This window comes from Phodopus roborovskii, unplaced genomic scaffold, assembly GCF_943737965.1.
Source record: "Phodopus roborovskii unplaced genomic scaffold, PHOROB, whole genome shotgun sequence".
NCBI classification, from domain to species: domain Eukaryota; kingdom Metazoa; phylum Chordata; class Mammalia; order Rodentia; family Cricetidae; genus Phodopus; species Phodopus roborovskii.
This window is the reverse complement of record NW_026126566.1, coordinates 6,704,848-6,727,333: the sequence shown is the minus strand read 5'-3', so window position 1 is coordinate 6,727,333 and position 22,486 is coordinate 6,704,848. Positions and strand designations below refer to the sequence as shown.

Below are 22,486 nucleotides of genomic sequence, written 5' to 3'. Positions count from 1 at the left end.
AGGTCAACTTTCAAGAGTTGGCTCTCTCCTGCCATGTGCATCCCAGAAATTGAAGTCAGGATTTTAACCCTGGCAGCAAGTACCTTACCCACTGTGCCATCTCATCAATGCTCTATAATCAAATTTTTATTTATCATGTTATAATAAATTACATATTTTGATTTTTTTTTTTTTTTTTACTTTTGAGATAAGGTTTCTCTATGTACCCACAGCTATCCTGGACTCGCTGTATAGATCAGGCAGTCCTCAAATTTACAGAGATCCACCTGCCTCCGCCTCATGAGTGCTGGGATTAAAGGCGTGTGCCACCACTACATGGCAGTCAATTTTTAATATAATTAAAAAAATTATGTCAATTTTTCTTTCATATCAATTTATACATACCTGTTGCTGACTGGGAGTTGACATCTGCATCATGAAGAAGTAATAATTTCACAATATCTAAATAACCTCCACTGGAAGCTGCCATCAGAGGAGTTATATCTCCTTTATTCCCTCTATCTTCAACATTAGCATGCATAGCTAGCAGTACCTTTAAAAACACACAAAGATGTTATTATTGCTTACTGTTAATAGTACTTACAGACAAAATATTCTATCTGACAAGATAACCTTTTGAGATAGGGTTAAAAAATAAGGAAAAATCACTTTTTAGGAAAATCTATTTTTTTATTGGTCAGGGTAACAGGTCAGTTCATATATTTTTCTAACACCATTTGAGAGAGTATCTCATACATATGAGGCTGCTCTCAAACTAACTAGGCAGCCAAGGACAACCTTGAATCCCGGTCCTCCTGCCTCTACAATCCAGATGCTAGGATCATAGGCATGCACCACCACTCCTAGCTATTACGTGTTAACTTTTAAATAAAGATCTCATTAGCCATCCTATTATATGTGTCTGCTCTTGTAAAAGAATTTGCGCTGTTTGAGATTGTCTAGCAAGAGAACAATAAAAACTGTTTATTTCCCAAGATTGCTCCATTTAGAAGGAAAAAACATTAGAACAGGGATAATCTGAATGCAGTAAAAATAAACTTCTGCTTTCCCTTATAGTTATATTTTTTCGTTTTTTCATTGTTTTTTGAGACAGGGATTCATTATGTAACCCAGCCTGGCCTTGAACTTGTTATCTGCTTGCCCTAGTCTTTCAATTGCTAAAATTATAGGTGGGCACCACCACCTTAGCTATTTGTGCTTTTTTTTTTAAATTACATTTTATTAATTCTTTGTGTGTGAATAGGCACACAAGGATCACAGCACAAAGGTGGAAGTCAGAAGACAACTTGTAGGAATTGAATCTCTCTCTTTTCACTATGTGGGTCCCAGTAATCAAACTCAAAGTTGGGTCCTTGGGCTTGGCAGTAGGTGATCTTACCTGCTGAGCCATCTCACCTGACCAATTATCTTATTTTCCTTTTAAAAATTTGTGTGTATGAGTGTTTTGCCTGCCTGTATGTCTGCATACCACATCCATGCATGGTGCCAGTAGAGGCCATAAGGCATCATATCCTCTGGAACTGGAGTTACAGATGATTGTGAGATGCCATGTGGGTGCTGGGTCCTCTTGAAGAGCAGCCAGTGCTCTTAACCACTATGCAATCTCTCAAGACCCAATTATACACTATTTCTTTTCTTTTCTTTTCCAAAATAGAGTTTCTCTGTGTAGCCCTGGCTATCTCAGAACTCTGTAGACTAGGCTAGCCTTAAACTCAGAGATTCACCTACATTTGCTGCCCAAGTGCTGAGATTAAAGTTTGTGCCACCACTCCCTGGCTTATATACTATTTAAAAGTTTAGAACTGAAGATATGGCTCAGTAGATTGTGTTAACCAAGAAAACATAAGGGCTAGAGTTTCCAAGATTTAAGAGTCAGACACAGGAGATCTCTAGAGCAAGCTGGCTAGCTAGAACATATACACACCTCCACACATATTCAAACACACACACACACTCGCACACGTACACAAAAATTCCAAAAACAGAAGAGCTTAAAATATGCCTAGAAGTGATTCTTATTTAATAGGATTAGCTTTGAATATACAATATAAAAATAAACCATGCCTAACTACATACATACAAAAAAAAATGATTTGTGTATATTTCTAAACAGGAGGTCTCTGGCGTCAAATTATAGTTTCTTTTACAAGTAATAAAAATAACTAAAACACACAAACCCCTCTATAATTTTAAACACTAACAATTATTTTGGGGCTGGGGCTGTAACTCAGGGGTAATCATTTATCTCACATGCACAAGGCCATGGATTTGATGATCTCCAGCACTATTAAAATTAATAAAGATTATTTCTGCTTACTTGTGCCAGTTCATAATATCCGGCTGAACAAGCCAAACACAGCAAACTTTCTCCTTCTTCTGTATGTTCATTTACACTTCTGCCTTCATCTAGCAATTTGCGAACAGCATTCACATCTCCATCTGAACAAGCTTCTGCCAGACTTCGACTAAAATCAAACATTATTCAAAATTAACTGATGTAAAAGACTCATGATCCTATGGTACAAAATTACGTCAAATAGTTAAACACATATAAAAAATGCATTAAGATAAATTAACAGGAGTATTTTATGTACCAAGAATCCTATTTGTAAATGTAATTAAACACACAAACTTCAACTGAGCAAAAATAAAAATGTGAAAATAGCTATCATTTTTATTATTATAGATATATTTTATGATTTATAGACAATTGTTAGCTACCATGTGAGTTGCAGGAACTAAACCCAGGTCCTCTGTAAGAGCCATCTTCTGAGCCATCTCTTCTGCCCTATTTTTATTTTAATTTTTTAATAATATATATAGTATAGATTTCATTACCAGATTTTCATACATCCTTTACTTCTGTTGATTCTTTTCTCTTCCTACACTGCTTCCCCAACCAACATCCCCTAGTAACTGCTGTTTTTGTCTTTCAAAGCCTTTCTGGTAAACTTTTCATATCTGAAGTCGACTACAAAAAAATAGCAATCCTCAAAGCTTACAGATTCAAAGGCAACTGTTGGGATTTAGAATCTACAAATAAAGTAATTTGTGTTTGTTTATTGGTATGGGTCTAATTTAGTCCAGAAGGTGCCCAAACTCTATTATGTAATGCTGGGATTACACTCACATTCAACCAAATCTGACTCTGGCACAGATTTTGACAGGTACAGAGCGACTGAGGACCAGCAAGACAGCTGAGTGGGGAGAGGCAAGTACTGCCAGGACTGACAATCTGAGTTCCAAACCTTACTGGCCCTCAGACTTTGTAACCTCAAGTTTCTGAAACATGAATGTTCTTTTCAAATGCAACAATACTGGAGTTCCTAGAAGAATATCTGAGTAATATTTTTAAAAAGACAGGGTCTTTCTATATATCCCTGGTTGTCCTGAAACTCACTATGTAAGCCTCGATTCAGAGATCCACCTGCCTCAGCTTCCCAAATGCTAGGATTAAAGGCATGCACTACTGTGTCATTTTAGCAATTTAAGATTTTGAAAATTTTATATAACCTTAATTTGAAAGAAATACTTTATTCAAAACTCACATTTAGACAATAGACTGACATAATAGCATCAGTGAAAACACCAGCACTAGCTCTGCAGTGGGTTTCTCAGCCAAGAAAAACAGTAGGATCTTAGGGTGAATAATATATTATTTTTAACATTTACTTAATTGTGTGTATATACATGTATACTTCAAACCTCTGCCATAGCATAAATATGTAGAAGTCAAAAGACAACTCACATGAGTTTATTTTCTCCCTCCAACATGTGGGTCCCAAGAATCAAACCCAGATTATTAGACTTGACAGTAAGACCTTTTACCACTTGAGCCATCTTTCTAGGCCAGAGACATTAATTTCAAATCTCAAAACATCAGCAAGAAAAGAAATTCTTCTGGTACAAGTCAACAAAGGTAGACATAAAAGAGTCATTCTGGGGCTAGAGAGATGGCTCAGTGGTTAAGAGAACTTGCTGTTCATGCAGAGGACCTGAGTTCAGTTCACAACCATCTATAACGTCAATTACAAAGGATCTGACACTCTTCTGACCTCCACAAGCATCACACACATGTGATGCAAATACAGACAGGCAGCATGTATTCTCACACTTGCTGTAACATATTTTTAAAAATAATACTGTCATTATAGTGTTAGCCAGTTTGTTTAGAGTTTTGTTTTTCAGCTTAAAGTGTTAAAAATAATTAAAAATGTAACTGATGTAGTCCAAAGGAACTACCTTTTATCTGTTGCTGTTTTCTGGTATGGGCTGAAGCTTAGCTCTTCTCAAAGCACTAACTTATAGTAATCATAATCTACAAATGAATCCAGAGTTCTTGTAATTAAAATTGACATCACATTTTTGGCTCTACTATTTGTGTTAACAAACACCACTATAATAGGTTGCATAAAAGCCACCCATGGTGAGTCCAAATAACTGGCCTGTTGTTCTTTGAGACAGGGTCTCATTATGTCTCTGGCTGTCCTAAAACTCACTATGTAGATCTGGCTGGCCTTGAACTCACAGATTTGCTTGCCTCTGCCTCCTTAATGAGTAAGATTAATTGATCTTTTGCAAAGATACTATCTTTTTTTCCTTTGTAAAAAAAAAAAAAGTTATCTTTTGAAGCATTAGATAAATAATTTTTTTTTTTGGAAACAGGGTTTTTCTGTGGCCCTGTCCTGGAACTAACTCTGTAAACCAGGCTTGCTGGTCTCGAATTCACAGAGATCCGCCTGCCTTTGCCTCCTGAGTTCTGGGACTAAAAGTGTGTGCCACTACCGCCCAGTTAGATGAACAATCTTTTAAAGGCTACAGCCACACTGATTCACAAAGATATTTTAGTACATGAACCTATGACTTAAAGTCTTACCTTGGTAAAAACAATTGCTGTAAAATAACTAACTGAGCTTAGCAATGGTGAGGCATGCCTTTAGTCCTAGCACTCAAGAGGCAAAGGCAGGAGGATATCTGTGAGTTTGAGGCCAGCCTAGTCTACAGAGCTAGTTCCAAGACAGCCTCCAAAGCAATACAGAGAAACCCTGTCTCGAAAAACAAAAAACAAACAAAAAAACAAAAAACAAAATATATATGCCACCACATATTGCCTCTAAGACTGTACACTTCAAATAAGCTCTGATATATACCCATACTCCACAAACCATGCTTAAACAACCAGCAACTAGACTGTTGAGTAAGTAATCCATTTCATTTGTGACTAAATAAGTAGTCAGGTTAGATTTACTGTAACTTATTTTGAAGACGAAACTAGTCTTACTCAGTTTGGATTTCTTGTATACTATAATACCAAATACCCACAAAAATATTTAATAGTGAATGCAAAGCTAGGGATGGTGGCTCACACTTTTAATACCAGCATTAAAGGAAGCTAAGGCAGGACAGCTGAGAATTTAAGGGCTGCAGGGACTACAGAGTGAAACCCTGTCTCAAAAACAAAACCAGTATCTAGCAGGATAAGACATCTTTAATCCCAGGACTCAGGAGGCAGAATAGGCAGATCTCTGTGAACTGAGTCTAGCCTGGTCTACTTAGCATATACAAAAATATGTAAAGCATCCCAGACTAGCCAGGACAAGATAGTGAGACTCTGTTTCAAAAAACAAAACATTTTCTGGTCCATGCAGTAGATTTGTGGGGGAAGGACAGCGTACATGTAGTGAGCATACATACATGCAAACACTCATACACATAAAAATAAAATTACTTAAAAAAAAAAAAAAAGGGGGCTGATGGTAGTACATGCCTTTAATCCAGCACTTAAAAGAGGCAGGCAGGGGGCTGGAGAGAAAGCTCAGTGACTAAGAGCACTGTTCTTCTAGTGGACCTGGGTTCAATTCCCAGCACCCACATGGCAGCTCACAACTGTTTGTAACTTCAGTCCTAGGGGATCTGACATGTTCACATCAATCCACATAAAATAAAGTTAAATAAATTAAAAAAAAAAAGAGAGAGAGAGAGAGAGAGAGAGAGAGAGAGAGAGAGAGAGAGAGAGAGAAGCAGGCAGATCTCTGAGTTTGAGGTTAGCCTGGTCAACATTGTGTTCCAGGGCATCCAGGGCTATGTAGAGAGACTGTCTTAAAAACAGATGAATAAAAATATCATTTTATATCTATATGGCATGTACATTCATATGTCAACTTAAAATGTTAACATCCTTTCAAACACCCAACTGGCTCATGTTTTTCAGGAAAACTAGCAAAGTACTGAATACATACGTGTCCACTTGTCCTGTGCTGTGTGTGTTCTCTGCTCTCATCCGTGTTAGTGCAGCAGCAGCTTCATCCAGTGCACAGCTAACCGAAGATGTCAGTCTCCGCAGTACTTCAGGGTCTGCAAAAGCTTTACCATCAGCAGTTGACAATTTGCCAATTCCTTAGTCAGTGAGGCAGTGCAGGGAAAAAGCAAAAAAGTGTTGAAATTATATTTTAAGCATCATTACACATGCCTAAGAAACATAGACCCCATAAATGAACCTGACAGCAAATAAATAATGTTGAAGATTTCAGTTCTACCACTAACGTCAAAGCCATAGCAAACCACCTATGTTTTAGTATTTCCATCTTTACAATATACTTATTAGCTTTTCCTATACCTAATTCTGAGTTTGACTTAATATGATCCTTATTATATGGACTGAGTAATATTTCATTTGAAGAACTGTCTTACCAATAAAATTGGTAGTACAGGACACTTGCCCATTCTATTTTCAGTAGCAATAATGGGTGAAATTTAAATTTTCTTTCCTTTGATGTGAAATGTTAAAAGGCTGTTAACAATCTTTCTGAATCGCTAGCAGCATAGTTTGAGGTTTTGGTTTTTCATTAATGTTATGTATGTATATGACGATATGTGTATGCAGTATATGCACATGTGTATAGGTGCACATGCTTTTGTGTAGGCCAGAAAAGGATATCACATACTTTGCTATAGTACTCTACACCTTAGTCCTTCTGAACTCGTCTCTCACTGAACTAGTAGCTTGGCTGACAGCCAGCAAGCACCAGGGAATCTCCTGCCTCTCTCCCCCATAGCACTGGAGTTATAAGCCTGACACACCTGACTTTTTATGTGGCTGTGGGATCCAAACTAATGCCCTCATACTTGCACAGCAAGCACTCTTGTCCATGGTGACATCTATCCAACACCATATATATATATATATATATATATATATATATCTAAAGATATGGACTTGCTACATAGCCTAGGCTGGTCTAGAACTGATCTTCTAGACTTGAGTTTCTGAGTACTGAGATCATTCATGTTTACCACACACCTGGTTAGTAGTGCTAGGTTAGTAAGGAAGCTGAATTAATTCATGCGATTTAAGACTTTTTATTTTGAATTTTCAGCACTTTGAAAGTCTTTATTCCCCTAGTTTTTATATTGTCTTGGTTGGCCTCAAATGTAATACACAGCCAAAACTGGCTCTGAACTCCTAATTCATCTGCCTCTAACCCACAACTCATACGATTTTAGGTGTGTAACACAAAGCCAGCTAACAGCTAATATAGATGTATGGCACTTAATGTGTAGCTAACCATTTTTTATTATTTTATTTACTTATTTATTAGAGACAAAGTCTCTCTTTATAGTTTTGGTTATCTCTTTATTTGTTATTGGGGGGGGCAGGGTCTCTTTATGTGGTCCTGACTGCCCTGGAACTCAATGTGTAGACCAAGTACGCTGGCCTCAAACTCAGACATCTACCTGCCACTGCCTCCTGAGTGCTGGGATTAAAAGTTTATGACACCATACCTAGCTTAGGGACTATTAAAAAAAAAAAAGAATACAAGAGGAAATGAGATGGCTCATCAAGTAAAAGCACCTGCTGTCAAGCCTGATGGCGTAAGTTTAACCTCAGTGACTTACAAGGTAATAGGAGAAAACTAACTCCTGAAGGTTATCCTTTGACCTCGAAATTCATGATGTGGCACAAGTACCCATACATACATATGCTCAGCACAAATAAAAAAGAAAAGCAAACAATAAAAATTAAATAAATAATTTTAAGTGAACAGTAAATTTTTCTATTAATTTCTCAAAAAAAAAAAAAAATTTTTTTTTTTTTTTTGAGATAGTGCCAGTATGTAGCCAAGGCTGGCCTTCAATGCCTGATCCTTTTACCTTAGCCTTACCTTACCTTCTCAGGGCTAGAAGCATGGGTATGAGCCACCATACCTATCTATACAATTAATAAAAAAAAGAATTTCACTTTATAGGCCAGGATGGCCACAGATTTGTAGTAATCTTTCTACCTCAGTCTTCTCGTGGCTAGACTTCCTTTTTTTTTTTTTTTTTTTTTTTTTTTGGTGAGAAAAGGTCTGGTTATGGAGGCTAAACTAGTCTTGAACTTGAGGAATTCTCTGGCTTCAGTGTCCCAGGTGACAGGATTATAGGCTTGTGCCACCACACCCTGCTCTAGATTTCTGTATTTTAGGGAAGATAAAAGACTTTAATTGTAGTGCAATGGAAACTCTGTATAGTAAATAATGAGCAGACTGTACATCATAAAATAATAAATAGGGGCTGGAGAAATGGCTCAGCAGTTAAGGCTCAGTGGTTACTCTTCCAGAAGGCCTAAGTTCAATTCCCAGCACTCACACAGCAGCTCACAGTTGTCTATAATTCCACTTCTAGGGCTTCTGAAACCGTCACACAGATACATGTAGACCAAAAAAAAAAAAAAACCACTGATCATAAAATTTAAAAACTAATAAGTGTTATTTAAAAAAAAAACATATTACCTGTGCTTTCTTTCTTAATTAAGTCTATGATCCATGTGCCTCAGCTTCCCTTACACATGTATACCACAAAACCCAGTGAAAAAACGTTTATCATACATCATTTGGATCAGGTTTTTTGTGTGCATAGGTATTTTAGTTTTAAAAGTTGAGAGATTCATGTGGGTGCTGAAAATTGAACTCAGGTCCTCTAGAAGAATAGCCAGTGCTCTTAACTTCTGAACCATCTCTCTAGACCCTGAGTAATTTTTTTTTTTTTTTTTTGAGACAAAGTTTTATACTGTAGCTCCAACTGGCTTGGAAATCACTATGTAGCCCAAGCTGTCCAGGAAAAAAAAGAATAGCCCTACAGAGGGCTAGTATTATAGGTATGAACTAGCTACCACATTAGGCCTATCACAGATTTTCTTTGCTGGTACTTCAAAACCAGTAGTTTTGCATAGCCTTTTATATTTTAGTTTGTGCTCACTTAAAAATTAAAAAAAAAAGCTATTTATAATTAAGGTAGTCATCAATTAAAATGAATAAGTAAAATATATTAGAATTCCCTGAATCAGTTCAAATACAGTAAAAATTTTATAAGCTACACTTCTGTTTTCCATGCACCTGATGCACTTGATAACTAAATATCTTTACTAACTTAAAAAGAGTCAAAAAATTATTCATTACATTTAACCAAGAATTTTTAAAATACAGTGTGAACTTTTTTAGGAAATGACAAAATTAACATCAGAGATTGTAAATTTGGTATGTCAAATATTCCTTAGATAATCTTGTATGACATCTTAGATCTATTCTTTTTGTTGTCATTGTGAGACAGGGTCTCTCCATGTAGGCCACAGTCCTACAGAGATCCTCCTGCCACTGCCTCCCAAGTGCCAGGATTAAAGGCGTGCGCCACCACTCCTGGTGAGATCTACTTTTAAAGAGAAAATCAATGGAGTACCCGCTGCTTCTAGCAATGCTTCCAGTCTCGCTTGGGTCTCCGGATCCACAGTTCGTAAATCAGCTCCTTCTGCTGTACTTGATAAGAATATCTCTGACGTTTTAAGGACTGGGTTATCCAAATCTTCTTGGTCCAAAATAAATGATTCAACCTGTTTATGAATTAAAAATGGAATAATGATGAAGCTAACGGCAACATGACTATAACTATAATCTAAGTCAGTATTATTTGAAATTTAAATATAACCAGATAATTATATAAACAAGAGTTATAAGGACAGAACTTTGAGTGAGCATTCTCTGTTAATCTTCAAGCATGATGACAGATATAACCCAGGCACACTTATAAGTTTCTTGGAGAGCATTGTATTTTTATGTTCCTAGCACAGAGCATAAAAATCTTTATATATACATGTGTTTTTTATGAAGTATATACACATAACCTTTTAGGAAACTGTACACAGAACTAGGTAGAAAAATAACAATCACACACAAATGCATACAGCTAGGATTCCTAGTGAAGACATGCAATCCTAGCTGCTCAAGAAGCTGAGGAAAGAAGATCAAAGTACAAAGTTTACCTAGGCAACCTGGTAAGACCCTTGTCCTAAGTAAACAGAAAAAAGACTTGGTAGGGTGGGGGAGTGGATGGCTTAGAGTAAAAAAAAAAAGTACTTGCTGCCAACCTGAGATCATAGTTTGATCTTGAAAACCCACATTGTAATAGAAAACTGAATTCTGCAAGTTGTCCTCAGATCTCTACATTGACACTTACATGTGCACACACAGACCTCTGTCTACACTGACAGTCATATGGGCACACACATATGCAAACACAGATAAGCAAATAAATGTAAGGGGGGCTGGGTATGTATCTTATATTAGAACATTTGTCTAACATGCAAAACTCTAGGTTCAATCTCCAATACAGGAAAATAGATAATAGCATTGCAACTATCTTCTTTTCTAATTTCTTCTGACTCTAAAAAAAAAGAGTCAGATTTAACCCATTGCTGGGTGTAGTGGTGCATGCCTAAGGATACATCATACTTAGCAGGCATTTGATGTGTATTTTGCTGAAATTAATGAACAGTATAATGAACAAAATAAATTTAAAAAGTATACATGGAACCCTCCATTTTTAAATCAAGTTAATTTTAATTGAATTTTTAAAAATTAAGGTGCACAGCCGGGCGGTGGTGGTGCATGCCTTTAATCCCAGCACTTTGGGAGATAGAGGCAAGAGGATTCTGTGACTCTGATGCCAGCCTGGTCTATAGAGCAAGTTCCAGGACAGGTTCCAAAGCTACACAAAGATACCCTGTCTTGAAAAACAAAAACAGAAAAAAGAAAAAAAAAAAAATTAAGGTACACAGTTTTCTTGGAATTTGTTAAGATTTATTTTTAATTATTTGTATGTGCCTGTGGATATGTATGTTAACATGAGTACAGGTACCCTCAGAAAACAAAAGACAAGGAAGCCATCAGATCCTCAGAAGGAGAATTAGTGGTGGTTTTGAGCTACCTAACATGGATGGCTGGACATCTAGCTCATGTCCTCTGCAAGAGCAGTGTAATATAACCTTAGTACTGAGTCATCTTTCTAGCCTACAATTAATATTAATATTTAGGCTTATTTTATTTTTTTCTATCTACTGTTCTGTTTCCCATACCAATGGTATAAAAAAATTGAAACTTTCAATTTTACTAATATGGTTTAAGACTAATAATGGTAAAATGATAAGAAAAAAAAAAAAACTTCCAATAATCAGTATCTAGTTCTTATACCTTATCTTACTCTCAGCCTATATTTCTAAAACCAGATTTTAATTTTTTGGGGGGGGGGTCAGGGGGTGGTACATGCCTTTAATCCCAGCACTTAGAAAGAAGAGGCAGGTAGATCTATGAGTTCAAGGCCAGCCTGGTCTACAGAATGAGTTCCATGACAGCTAGAGCTGTTAAACATAGAACCCCTGTCTTGAAAAAAAAAAAAAAAAAAAGACATTTAGACATTTTAGGATGGAGGTATAGCTCAATGGAAGACCACTTACTTGCCATGCTGAGGACCCAATACTAACCCCCTCAAAAAAAAAAAAAAAAAAAAAAAAAAAAAAACTAAAACATATGCATTATTTTGGTTATATACATACTATACTTAGCCATGTGGTCACACCATGCAAAGACAAGTGACATCATGTAAGTGCTCAGATGCAAATAAAAAAAAAATCATATTGAGTATCGACAGCTAAATATTAGCAACCACAAATTTCATTTTTGGTAGTCTTTACAAGCAAGGTGTGGTGGCATACCTGTTATCTCAGCACCTGGAAGGTAAAAGCAGGAGTTCCAGGACAGCCTTGGTAAATTTGAGACCAAACCTGGATTACCCTGTCTCAAAACTCAAAAACTCTGTGAGTTCGAGACCAGACTGGTTTACAAGACCTAGTTCTAGGACAGCCTCCAAAGCCACAGAGAAACCCTGTCTCAAAAAACCAAAAAAAAAAAAAAAAAAAAAAAACCCTTGCACTATCATTAACAAAATATAACTGTACATTATATATTGTTTATTTCCTCATATGCAAATTAAGAATATAATTTTCCTTGCATGGTACCTACAAGGTTAATTTTGAGAATATATAAGGAAGCATGTTAGAACAATGGACAACGAGCCCTCAACATATCATAGTTATTACTGATTCTGGAAGTGAAGGCATATACATTCCAGGGCATACAATAGCCTGATGTTCAGAACTACAGCAATTTGGAAGGGCTCAAATATAAAAAGCAAATGGAGGTCAGTGAGGACTGACTCTGGAAAAATAACAAAAGCAAAATCCTAAATAATCTAGTATGCTATTAAAAAAATCTTTTTTGGAACTTTCAACAGCTCAGTCTAGCAGCAATCCTATTACTTCAACCTCCACAGTTCCAGGACTACAAAGTCACCAAGGCAGCTGAAATAAATAGTTTTGGTAAAAGAGCATTTACTCTAATCGCAAGGTAAAGAGCTGAAGACACAAGATTAGAGGCATACAGACAGCTATAATACAGGTGAAAGACAGTTTCATTTACAGCAGAAGTGAGAACACAGAAAAAAGGATGAGTTAGATGTCTATAGTGAGAAGTTGCAGCAGTGTGAACTATGAGGTCTCTGACTTAAGTTAGGGCAATGAGTTACTAGTTTTAGGGTAATGCTTACAAAGATGATGAGAGTAAGTATTTAGTTCAGTGCTAAAAAAAACATGCCTAGTATGATGCCCAAAGCCATGTATTTAATGTCCAGTGCCTGCCCCATACACACACGGAGGAAGAAGGGATGGGGTGGATGGAGGAAGGAAATAATCATTTCAGTTTTAGAACTGGAGAGCCTGAGATATTTACTGAAAACAAGCAATATATAGTTGGAAGGTCTTTTAAAAGAATCTGGGAGTGGTAGCAGATGGCTGTAATCCCAGCACCAATAAGGATAAGGTATGAGAGTGTGAGAATAGCCTGGAATACACAAGGAGCACCAGGCCAGCCAAGGACTATACAGAAAAAGATTTAAATAGCTTAAGTAAGTGAGCATATCAGGCTAGTGCTGTATGTAGTAGCTCAGTGTTAAAAAGTAGTCAAGTCAATGCTACATCAAACACTAATCAAAAAGACAAAGATATCCAGCAACACCACCCCCAGATAAAATTTACTGAAGAGAAAGGGAAGAGGGAAGCTACATAGATATCTTAAAAGAGAACATTCTTATCAGAGGGACCCAAAAGTGGCAAAGGCCTCGAAGAAGAATATACTGGTATAGTATATAGGACATTAGGCCAGGGAGTGGCCTGGCAGACAAAAGTACTAACTGCACTTGGCCATGAAAGTCTGTCAATTAGGGTTCAACACCCTGAACCCAAGTAAAAAGCCAGACATGAGACAGAAGGCAAGGAAGTTCATGAGACAGCTAGCCTGCAGAACACGGTGCAACAGCAGAAACAAGAGACCTTGCCATGACAAGGTAGAAGGTGAGAGCTTACTTCCAAAAGTTTCCTCTGACCTTGATACATATGCTATGACATGCTCCTGCCTAAATATATATATTCAGAGAGAGAGAGAGAGAGAGAGAGAGAGAGAGAGAGAGAGAGAGAGAGAAAGAGAGAGAGAGTTGGACTTTTGCTAAAACATGAGCACAAGACACAAGACAACAATCCATGATAACTCAGTAGCAATACTTTTATTTTAAATTATTACCCTTGTAAGTCCATCTCTTTTTTTAATTTATTTTTATTTTATGTGCATTGATGTTTTTGCCTGTATGTATGTCTGTGTGAGGGCTTCCAGTCTCCAGGAACTAAAGTTACAGACAGTAGTGAACTGCCATGTGGGTGCTGGGAATTGAACTCAGGTCCTCTGGAAGGACAGCCAGTGCTCTTAACCACTGAGCCATCTCCCCAGCCCCAGTCCACCTCTTTTTTTTTTTTTTTTTTTAAAGATTTATTTATTTATTTTATGTATGAATGCTCTATTTGCATGTACACATACACACCAGAAGAGGGCATCAGATCCCACTATAGGTGGCTCAAAGCCACCATGTGGTTGCTAGAAATTAAACTCAGGACCTCTGGAAGAGCAGCCCATGTTCTTAAACCACCAAGCCATCTCTCCAGCCACCTCTTAAGGTCCATCCATGGCCTCAAGTAAAGACTCAAACAGTACCTTTATAGAGATCATCCAATTAATGCACATTTCATGTCTTGGACTGTCACAGAACCATAACAAAATTAAAGACAATGAGTTAATTAAATTGCAACATTCCTGGGACACACAATATTGAAAGGAGTTTAAATGGACTTGCAAACTTTTCTCATTCCCTGAAATGCCCCTATTACTGAAAACAAACAAACAAACAACAACAACAAAACTGGTATCTTTAGGAGCAGGAAATATTTTTTCATCATCTAAAGCCTAGCATAAAGCTTAACAAATAACATGACTAAATAAACAAATCTACTCAGAAATGCCAATCAGGCAAGGCCTGGTGGTATAATCCTGTAATCTCAGATAACTAGGAGATTGAGGCAAGAAATTCAAAGCCTGCTAGAACTAAGTTCAAGGTTAGCCTGGACAATTTACTGAGACTCTTATCTCAAAAAATAAAAAAGGAAAGAGGGGGAGCTGGAGAGATGGCTCAGAGGTTAAGGGCACTGGCTACCCTTCCAGAGGTCTTGAGTTCAATTCCCAGCAACCACATGGAGGCTCACAACCATCTATAACGAGATTTGATGGCCTCTTCTGGCATGCAGAAGAATACTATATTCATAATAAATAATCTTTAAAAAAAAAAAAAAACAGGAAAGAGGGCTTGAATCCTTAGCACCACAAAGAAAAAAATATAAAACTGGGAGCTTAGCATCATTGCTCATATCTATATCTCAACACTTAGGGAAGCTGAAATTGATGTAAATTCCAGGGCAGCCTGGGCTACACTCACTGAGTTATAAAACAACTTGGATAATACTACAATATGAAATATCTTTAAAAAAGAAAAATGGCCGATCAGTGGTGGCCCATGCCTTTAATCTCAACGCTTGGGAGGCAGAGGCAGGTGGATCTCTGTGAGTTTGAGGATCTACAAAAAACCAAAAAAAAAAAAAAAAAAAAAAAAGACTGGGGATACAGCTCATCCACAGAATACTCTCCCGAAATGTACAAGACCCTAGGTTTCACAGTCCCCAGCATGGATGGACAGATGAATGTAAGGATGTTCAACCAACCAAAATTCATTTTAATTAAAAAAAAAATTTTTTTTTTTTTTTTTTTTTTTTTTTGCTAGAGTAGTATGTTTTCTGTGTCCCATAGTATACACATGCAAGTCAGAAAACAACTTGTGGGAATCAGTTCTCTCCTTCTGCTATAGTTTCTAAAGATTGAACTCAAGTCATCAAATTTGACAACAAGCATTTTACCAGAATTCTTAAATAAGTAATCAAGAACTAAAACTTTTGAAAGACTTTTTCTGTTTTCAAAGAAGACAGATCCTTGGTCCCGCATAGGATATGAGAGTACTCCAACACTAAGTAAGATACAATCACCAATTCTTATTTTGTTTTAGCTTGAGACAGGGTGTTGTGTAACTCACTATATAGCTAAGAACAACCTTGAATTTCTGATTTTTCTGCCTCTACCCTCAAATGCTGAGATTACAGGTGTATATCACCAAGTCTACTTTATGTGGAGATCAAACTCAGAGATCCATCCACACCAGGTTAGCACTCTACCAAATGAGATATAGCCTCAACTGCTTAGGACAGGTGTAGAGGTGGAGGCCAGCAAATAATCTCAAATGCCCTTCCTGCTCAGGCATTAAGCACCTTGTTTTTTGAGAAAAGGTCTCTCACTGAGGCCTGGGAATAATAGCCAATTAAGTTAGGCTAGGCTAGGCTAACCTGCCTAGCTAGCAGCCAACAAGCTCCAGGGGATTTACCTGTTTTGGCCTCCCTAGGGTGGAATTACAAACACACTACCACTTGTGGCTTTCTGCTTTTTATGTGGATACTGGAGATCTAACTCAGATCACCATGCCTGCCTGGCAAGCACTTCATCAACTGAGTTATCTTCCCTAGTCACCCTTATCCTCTGATTCCTTAATGTACAGCCTGGGCACTCCATGGTCCTCTTGCCTTAGTTTCCCTGTATTCTACAACACAGGCAGGGACCTTTAGAATTCTTTCATTTTAATTTTCTTTCTTTTAAGATAGGGTTCATTGTAGCCCCTGCTGTCTTCTAACTCCTAACTCAGCATACACTTAGGACAGTCTTCAACTTCTGATCCTCCTGCCTCTACCTCCCAAGTAAGTACTGGAATTATAGCCTTGCACCACAAGCTTGGTTTTATGCTGTGCTGGGATAAAATCCAGATATTATACTAAGCAAGCTTTCTACCAACTGAGCTACACTCCCAGCCTGGAACTATGGAATTTAATTATGAAAGATGAACTCATAAAAAAATGAGTAAAGAGTAAGACTAGAGAGGTGGCTTAATGGTTAAGAGCACATACTACTGTTGCAGAGGATCAGAATCCTATTCCTAGCACCCACCTAAGAACCACCTCTAATTCCAGCTCAAGCAGAATTTGATACCTCTGGCCTCCACTGATACAAGCACTCACATGCAGACTCCACACACAGCTTCACACAGACACATAATTAAAATTAAAAAAAAAAAAAGACTTGAAAAAAGATCAGTAACAGGGTTCCAAATCACACACAGTTGCATTATACATCTACAATTTATCTTCCAGCATGCAGGTATATATGCAGATAGAGCACTCACATACATAAAATACATAAATAATTTTTAAAAACTATTGCACTTCTGTTCTTATATCCAAAGACTAGAACCCAGTATCTAAATTTGTCCACCTATGTTCACAGCAGCATTATTCACACCATTAAAAGCTGGGCATGGTAGTACAATCCCTATAATTCCATCCCCAAGGCTGAAGGAGGGTGATCAAGAGTTCAAAACCAGGCTGGGTGTGGTGACTTTAATCCCAGCAATTGGGAGGCAGGATGATTTCTGAGGTTGAGGCCAGCCTGGTTTGTACATGGAACTCCAGGACAGCTAGAACTAAATAGAGAACTCTGGTTGGTTTGTTTTTTTAAAGGAGTTCAAAGCCAGCATGGGCTACAAAGCAAGACCCTGTGCTTCCTCCAAGACTAGAGAGCTGGGTGATTATGGGAGGAGCAAGAGTTCAAGGTCATTCTAAACTACATAGCAGGTTTGGGGTCAGCTTGGGCTATATAAGACCCTACCTGAAAACACACACAAGAGAAAAGAAAGGAACTGAGGGGGAAAAGGGGATAAGCACCCTGTAATCCCAGCATTTGGGGCTTGAAGGTACAATGATCCTGAGTTCTAGGACAACCTTGGCTGTATGTGTGACACTGTTTTACAAGAAAGAGGGGGGCAGAAACAACAAAGATGGCTATGCAGATAAAAGTACTGCCACACAAACCTAAAAACCTGTATTGGATTCAGATCTCCAAGTGGAGAGAACCAACTTCCAAAAGTTGTTCTCTGACCTCCACATTCAGGCAATGGGCCATGCACTTCCTTTCCCACTCCCCTCTCTCCCTCCCTTCTTCCCTCTGCTTTCTCTCACACACTTTTTTTTTAAAGGAACATTAAAAAGTGAAAAAGGAAATTCATTACTTGTCCTTTGTTAGTTTTATGAACTACATGTTATATGTTTAAAGATTTAAAAAAAAATCAACAAAACAAAATTTTCATGCATTTCACAATAAGGTCTTCTTCCACTCACACTAACCAGTTCTACATTGCTCTAAATTCATAACTCAAATAATCACAAGCAACACATTAACTTATATGCTGTCTTACTTCTTTATAGAATATTATCTTGAAGTACATAAGTTACAGTAATAGTACATAGCCTCTTCTTCATTTAAGATTTCCAATGTCTCCAAAATTTACACACTAGAATACAAAGTTTATATTTCCTATTTCATCACTGGTACTTATATAATAAAACCCTTTCTGTCTTGAACACACTAAAAGTCCTCATAACACTTTTTGTATGTTTACTTTCCTGAAAAGTAGGTAAACTTTTTGAAAATATCAAAAATAAAAGGTCTTTTAACTGATAAACTTACTTTAGGAAGTTTAAAATATTTCCGACTAGTTTTACATTAAACTTTTCAGTACCTTCCCTCTATTTCTCTCTTGTTCAGGTTATGTGTTAAGCCTTGGGATGCTATTAAAAGCAGTGAGTCACCTTGTTTACCTCAAGTTTGAATAAGAGTATTCATGACAAAATTGCCATCCCTGACAAGAGTGGCCTCTATACCAATGAGCAAGATTGATTTTGTTCCCAGGAGGCATCATATGAACTTGGGTTTATCTCAATTATGTGGTTTCTACTGGCATCTAGTGGATAGATACAAATGCAGTTAATGCATGGGAGAACCCTCACAGTAAAGAATTAATCTTGCCCAAAATGTCAGTATGCTACTGAAAAACCCTGCCTGTATTATATAACAAATAAAGGAAATTGCCAATCTATATGGTCTGTGCTTTTGACTTAACTACTGACCTACCTATCCAGTCTATGCTTTTGAGTCTGTAAGTAATTTTCAGAGGAAAAAAAAAACCCTACAAAGCTTGTACATAATTGTAAATATGGCACATGCTTTAAAAACTATAAATTTATTCAAAGAAAAAGGTTATTGGCTACAGGGCTAGTTGAGGTGGGAAGAACATACAGACATACATATACATAAAAATAAATCTTTAAAAAATAATTTAAACTCATTCATATGGGTTGTGTTTGACTGACCTTTAGTCCCTGATCCTCCTGACTCATTCTCCCAAGTCATTGAATTATAGTTCTGTAGCTAGCTCTAAGAAAATTTTAATCTGATTTCTATTGCCCAATGCAAGTTGACTCCTCTAGTCAAGGACTTATGTGGAGGAGAAACTCAATAACCCTCAAGAAATACAAAAGAGATATTCCCCTACATTTAAAACCATATGCAATAGGTGAATCTGGTGACATCAGCCTATTAACACTGAGGCTGAAGCAGAAGTATCAAAAGTTTTAGATCTAGTGTGGTGACACAGGTACCTGTGAATCCCAGCACTTGGAAAGCATAGATGGATCGCCCTGAGTTTCAAGACAGCCAGGGCTTCACAGTGAGACTATATCTCACACACACACACACACACACACACACACACACACACACACACACACACACACCAAAAACCAACAACAAAAGATTTAATCCCTGCTTCAGCTAAAGAGAAAGTTGAAGGTTAGCCTGAGCAACTTGGTAAACCCTTATCTCAAATCTTACAAAGTGAAGAGGTGCTAGGGATGTAATTACAGAGTACTGCTAGGCCCTGGATTTAATCCTCAGCACCACTAAACAAATAAATAACCAAATGATGGCTTCCCTAAGATAATATAACTTCGGTGGGTTTTTGTTTGTTTTTTAATTGCATAGAAGCTGGTAAGATGATTCAGTGTTACAAACACATCAAACCAGACCACCTCAGTTCAAACCCCAGAACTCAGAGAACTGACTTCCACAAGGTGTCCTACGACATCCACGAGAATGTTATCACACACACATACATTTGTGTATGCACACACAATAATAGTAATAAAATAATAATAAATAAGACTAAGAGAAAAAAAGAAAAATTTACTAATAGTAGTAGTAGTCCTAGATCCTCACCTCAAACTACAGGACCTTTTAACCTAACCAGCAAAACACAGTACTGGGTCTTTTATTTCTCATTTCTTACCTTCTGCCCCAAATGGGGAAGAAGACAATCTCCACTTCCAACTATGTAACAACTAATTCATTGTCTCTAAAATAATTTAGGAAATATGAAAATTAGGATTTTATCATTATTCAAATACTTCATAGGTTAGTATTTTTTTCTAAGAATATTATATTATCCCTTCCAAAGCAACAGAATAAAACAGCTCATGAAAAAGAACCAGAAAAGGTAAATAACTAACTTAAGCCCTACAACACTTACTGCTGCTATGAAATATTTTAGGAATTTCTTCTCTGAAAGAAAGGAAAAACCACAAAAATAGCTTCCCTTCTCCGCAGGTTAAGAATCTGTATGTACATCAAACCCCACCCTATCTCCCCAAAATACTATGTAAGCTCAGAGACCTACATTCCAAAACTAAAGGGTTTTTGTTTTGTTTTGTTTTCTGTTGTTGTTTAAAGGGAAGAAAAAGAAAAGAAGGAGGGCCAGCCAGCCAAGAAGACATAATGGTGGCACAGACAGAAGACTGCCCAACACACAAGTCCAGCCTGGACTACAATGTCCAAACCTCTCCAGAAAAGAAAAATATCTGAACATACACTCATACCCAAATTCATTTTCTTGGCACAGAATATATAGGTAAACAAGAGAGTAAGAATCAGTGTTCTGGCTTGGTGGCACATGCCTTTAATCCCAGCACTTGGGAGGCAGAGGCAGGTGGATCTCTGAGTTGGAGGCCAGCCTGGTCAACAAAGAAAGTTCCAAGACAGCTAGGTCTGTTACACAGACAAACCCTGTCTTGAAAAAATCAAACCAAAACAAAAACAGACAAAGCCAACAGCAGAACAGGTATTCTGAGGCTGAAGAGATGGCTCCGAAGAACCTCAGTTCAATTCCCAACATCCACATGGTGACTCACAAACAGCTGTTAGCTCCAGTTTTAGGGGACTTAATACCCTCTTCTGGACTCTGTGGGCACCAGGCACTTAAGTGGTGCACACGTATAGGCAAAACACCTTTGGTTTTACGTATAAAACCAAAAAAATTTTAAGTATGAAGCTGGGCATGGTGGCACATGCACTCAACCCTGGCACTTGGAAGGCAGAAGCAGGCTGATCTCTGTGAAATCAAGCCAACCTGTCTACAAAGCTAGTTCCAGGGCAGCCAGAGCTACATATTAAGACCTTGTCTTAAAAAAAGAAAGAAAATGTATAAATTATACCCATAGCTTTAACACAACATTGTATGAAATGTGTATGTGCTTGTGTGTGTGTGACAGACACAAACACTGAGACAGGAATTTGACTTGGAAGTTCACTAGCACTTTATCTGTGAAGACATTTAAACACTATTCATGAAAGCAAATCAGTAACCTCTAATCTCATCCATGCCAATTATGTCAAAAGTGGCTCCCCAAATCAAGGGGACTATCTTCCCATAACATTCAGAATAAAGACAACCTTTTTCAGGGTCTCGCTTTTAAGTTACAAAGAAAAATGAAACAAAACATTATGATCTAAAGTTAACCACCACTTTATTTCTCAGCTAACCATATATGTGTTCTGAGCTAGCTCTCATCAAGTTTCACTGAAAGGATAAAAACTTTCCACAAACCCAAAATCAAGGGACCTACAGATTCTTCCAACCACTGACTACCCAAGAAAAATTCTTCTCTCATCTTGACTTAGAATTTATTTTCTTACAGTGAAATTTAAAAATACAGATGGATAGCATACATTCCCCCCCCCCCAGTAAATTATTGAGTCCAAATAAACTCCTGTTTAGACCTAGGAATAACAGTGTGTAACTGTACTATGCAATCATTTCTCCTTATTCCTCTAAAATGCACAAACCAAGATCATTGTGGCATAGAGAAATTCCTGTACTTTAACACCAGTACCAGAGGTTAAAGTCACAAAGGATGAGCCAGGCATGTTAAGACCAACATAGAAGAAATACTGAACTAGGGATGGTGGTGCACACCTGTAATCAAGCACGAAGGAGATACAGGTAGAAGGATCATATAAAGTTCAGCCAGCCCAGTCTACACAGCAACTAACAGGCTAAATTAACGCATTCAATAACTCATAGCCCCCCCCCAAAAAAAAAAGCAATTCTGAGCACTTTAAACATCACAGCACTCTATTCTGTACACTGTCAAAGAAAATAGCAACTTATAAATATATGTGTATACGATTAAGTGTGCTACAACTATGTATGTAACCTTTTCCCCCAAGAGACCAAAGACAGTACCTACATCTTAAGTTTGCTGACACCTGAAATGTGCACGCGGGAATAGACACCTGTGCTAAAGGAAAGGGAAGAGCTCAACTCCTTTTCTTCACAAGGTGTCTGTAGGATACCTCACCTTCTCCCAGGCTAAAACCTCAGCGTTCGACTATCCAGCAATTCCGAAGCTCAAAGATGCCCTGGAACTTCCTTTTCCTGTCTAACTTCACAAAACGTCCAAGAGCCAATCACGTGATTT

At 37.5% G+C, this 22,486-nt stretch overlaps 1 protein-coding gene across 8 annotated transcripts in view; it reads right to left on the bottom strand.

The window, feature by feature from the left end:
* The window catches only part of Ankhd1 (ankyrin repeat and KH domain containing 1), a 104,433-nt gene that overhangs the window by 81,036 nt on the left and 911 nt on the right, over window positions 1–22,486 (bottom strand). For all 8 annotated transcript variants that reach the window (XM_051202374.1, XM_051202375.1, XM_051202371.1 and 5 more), the window contains exons 2-5: window positions 9,715–9,865; window positions 6,240–6,396; window positions 2,318–2,465; window positions 385–532 (exon numbers count right to left, since the gene is read on the bottom strand). In XM_051202374.1, coding sequence (XP_051058331.1) covers window positions 385–532; window positions 2,318–2,465; window positions 6,240–6,396; window positions 9,715–9,865 — 604 coding nt within the window. The remainder of the gene's footprint in view (window positions 1–384; window positions 533–2,317; window positions 2,466–6,239; window positions 6,397–9,714; window positions 9,866–22,486) is intronic.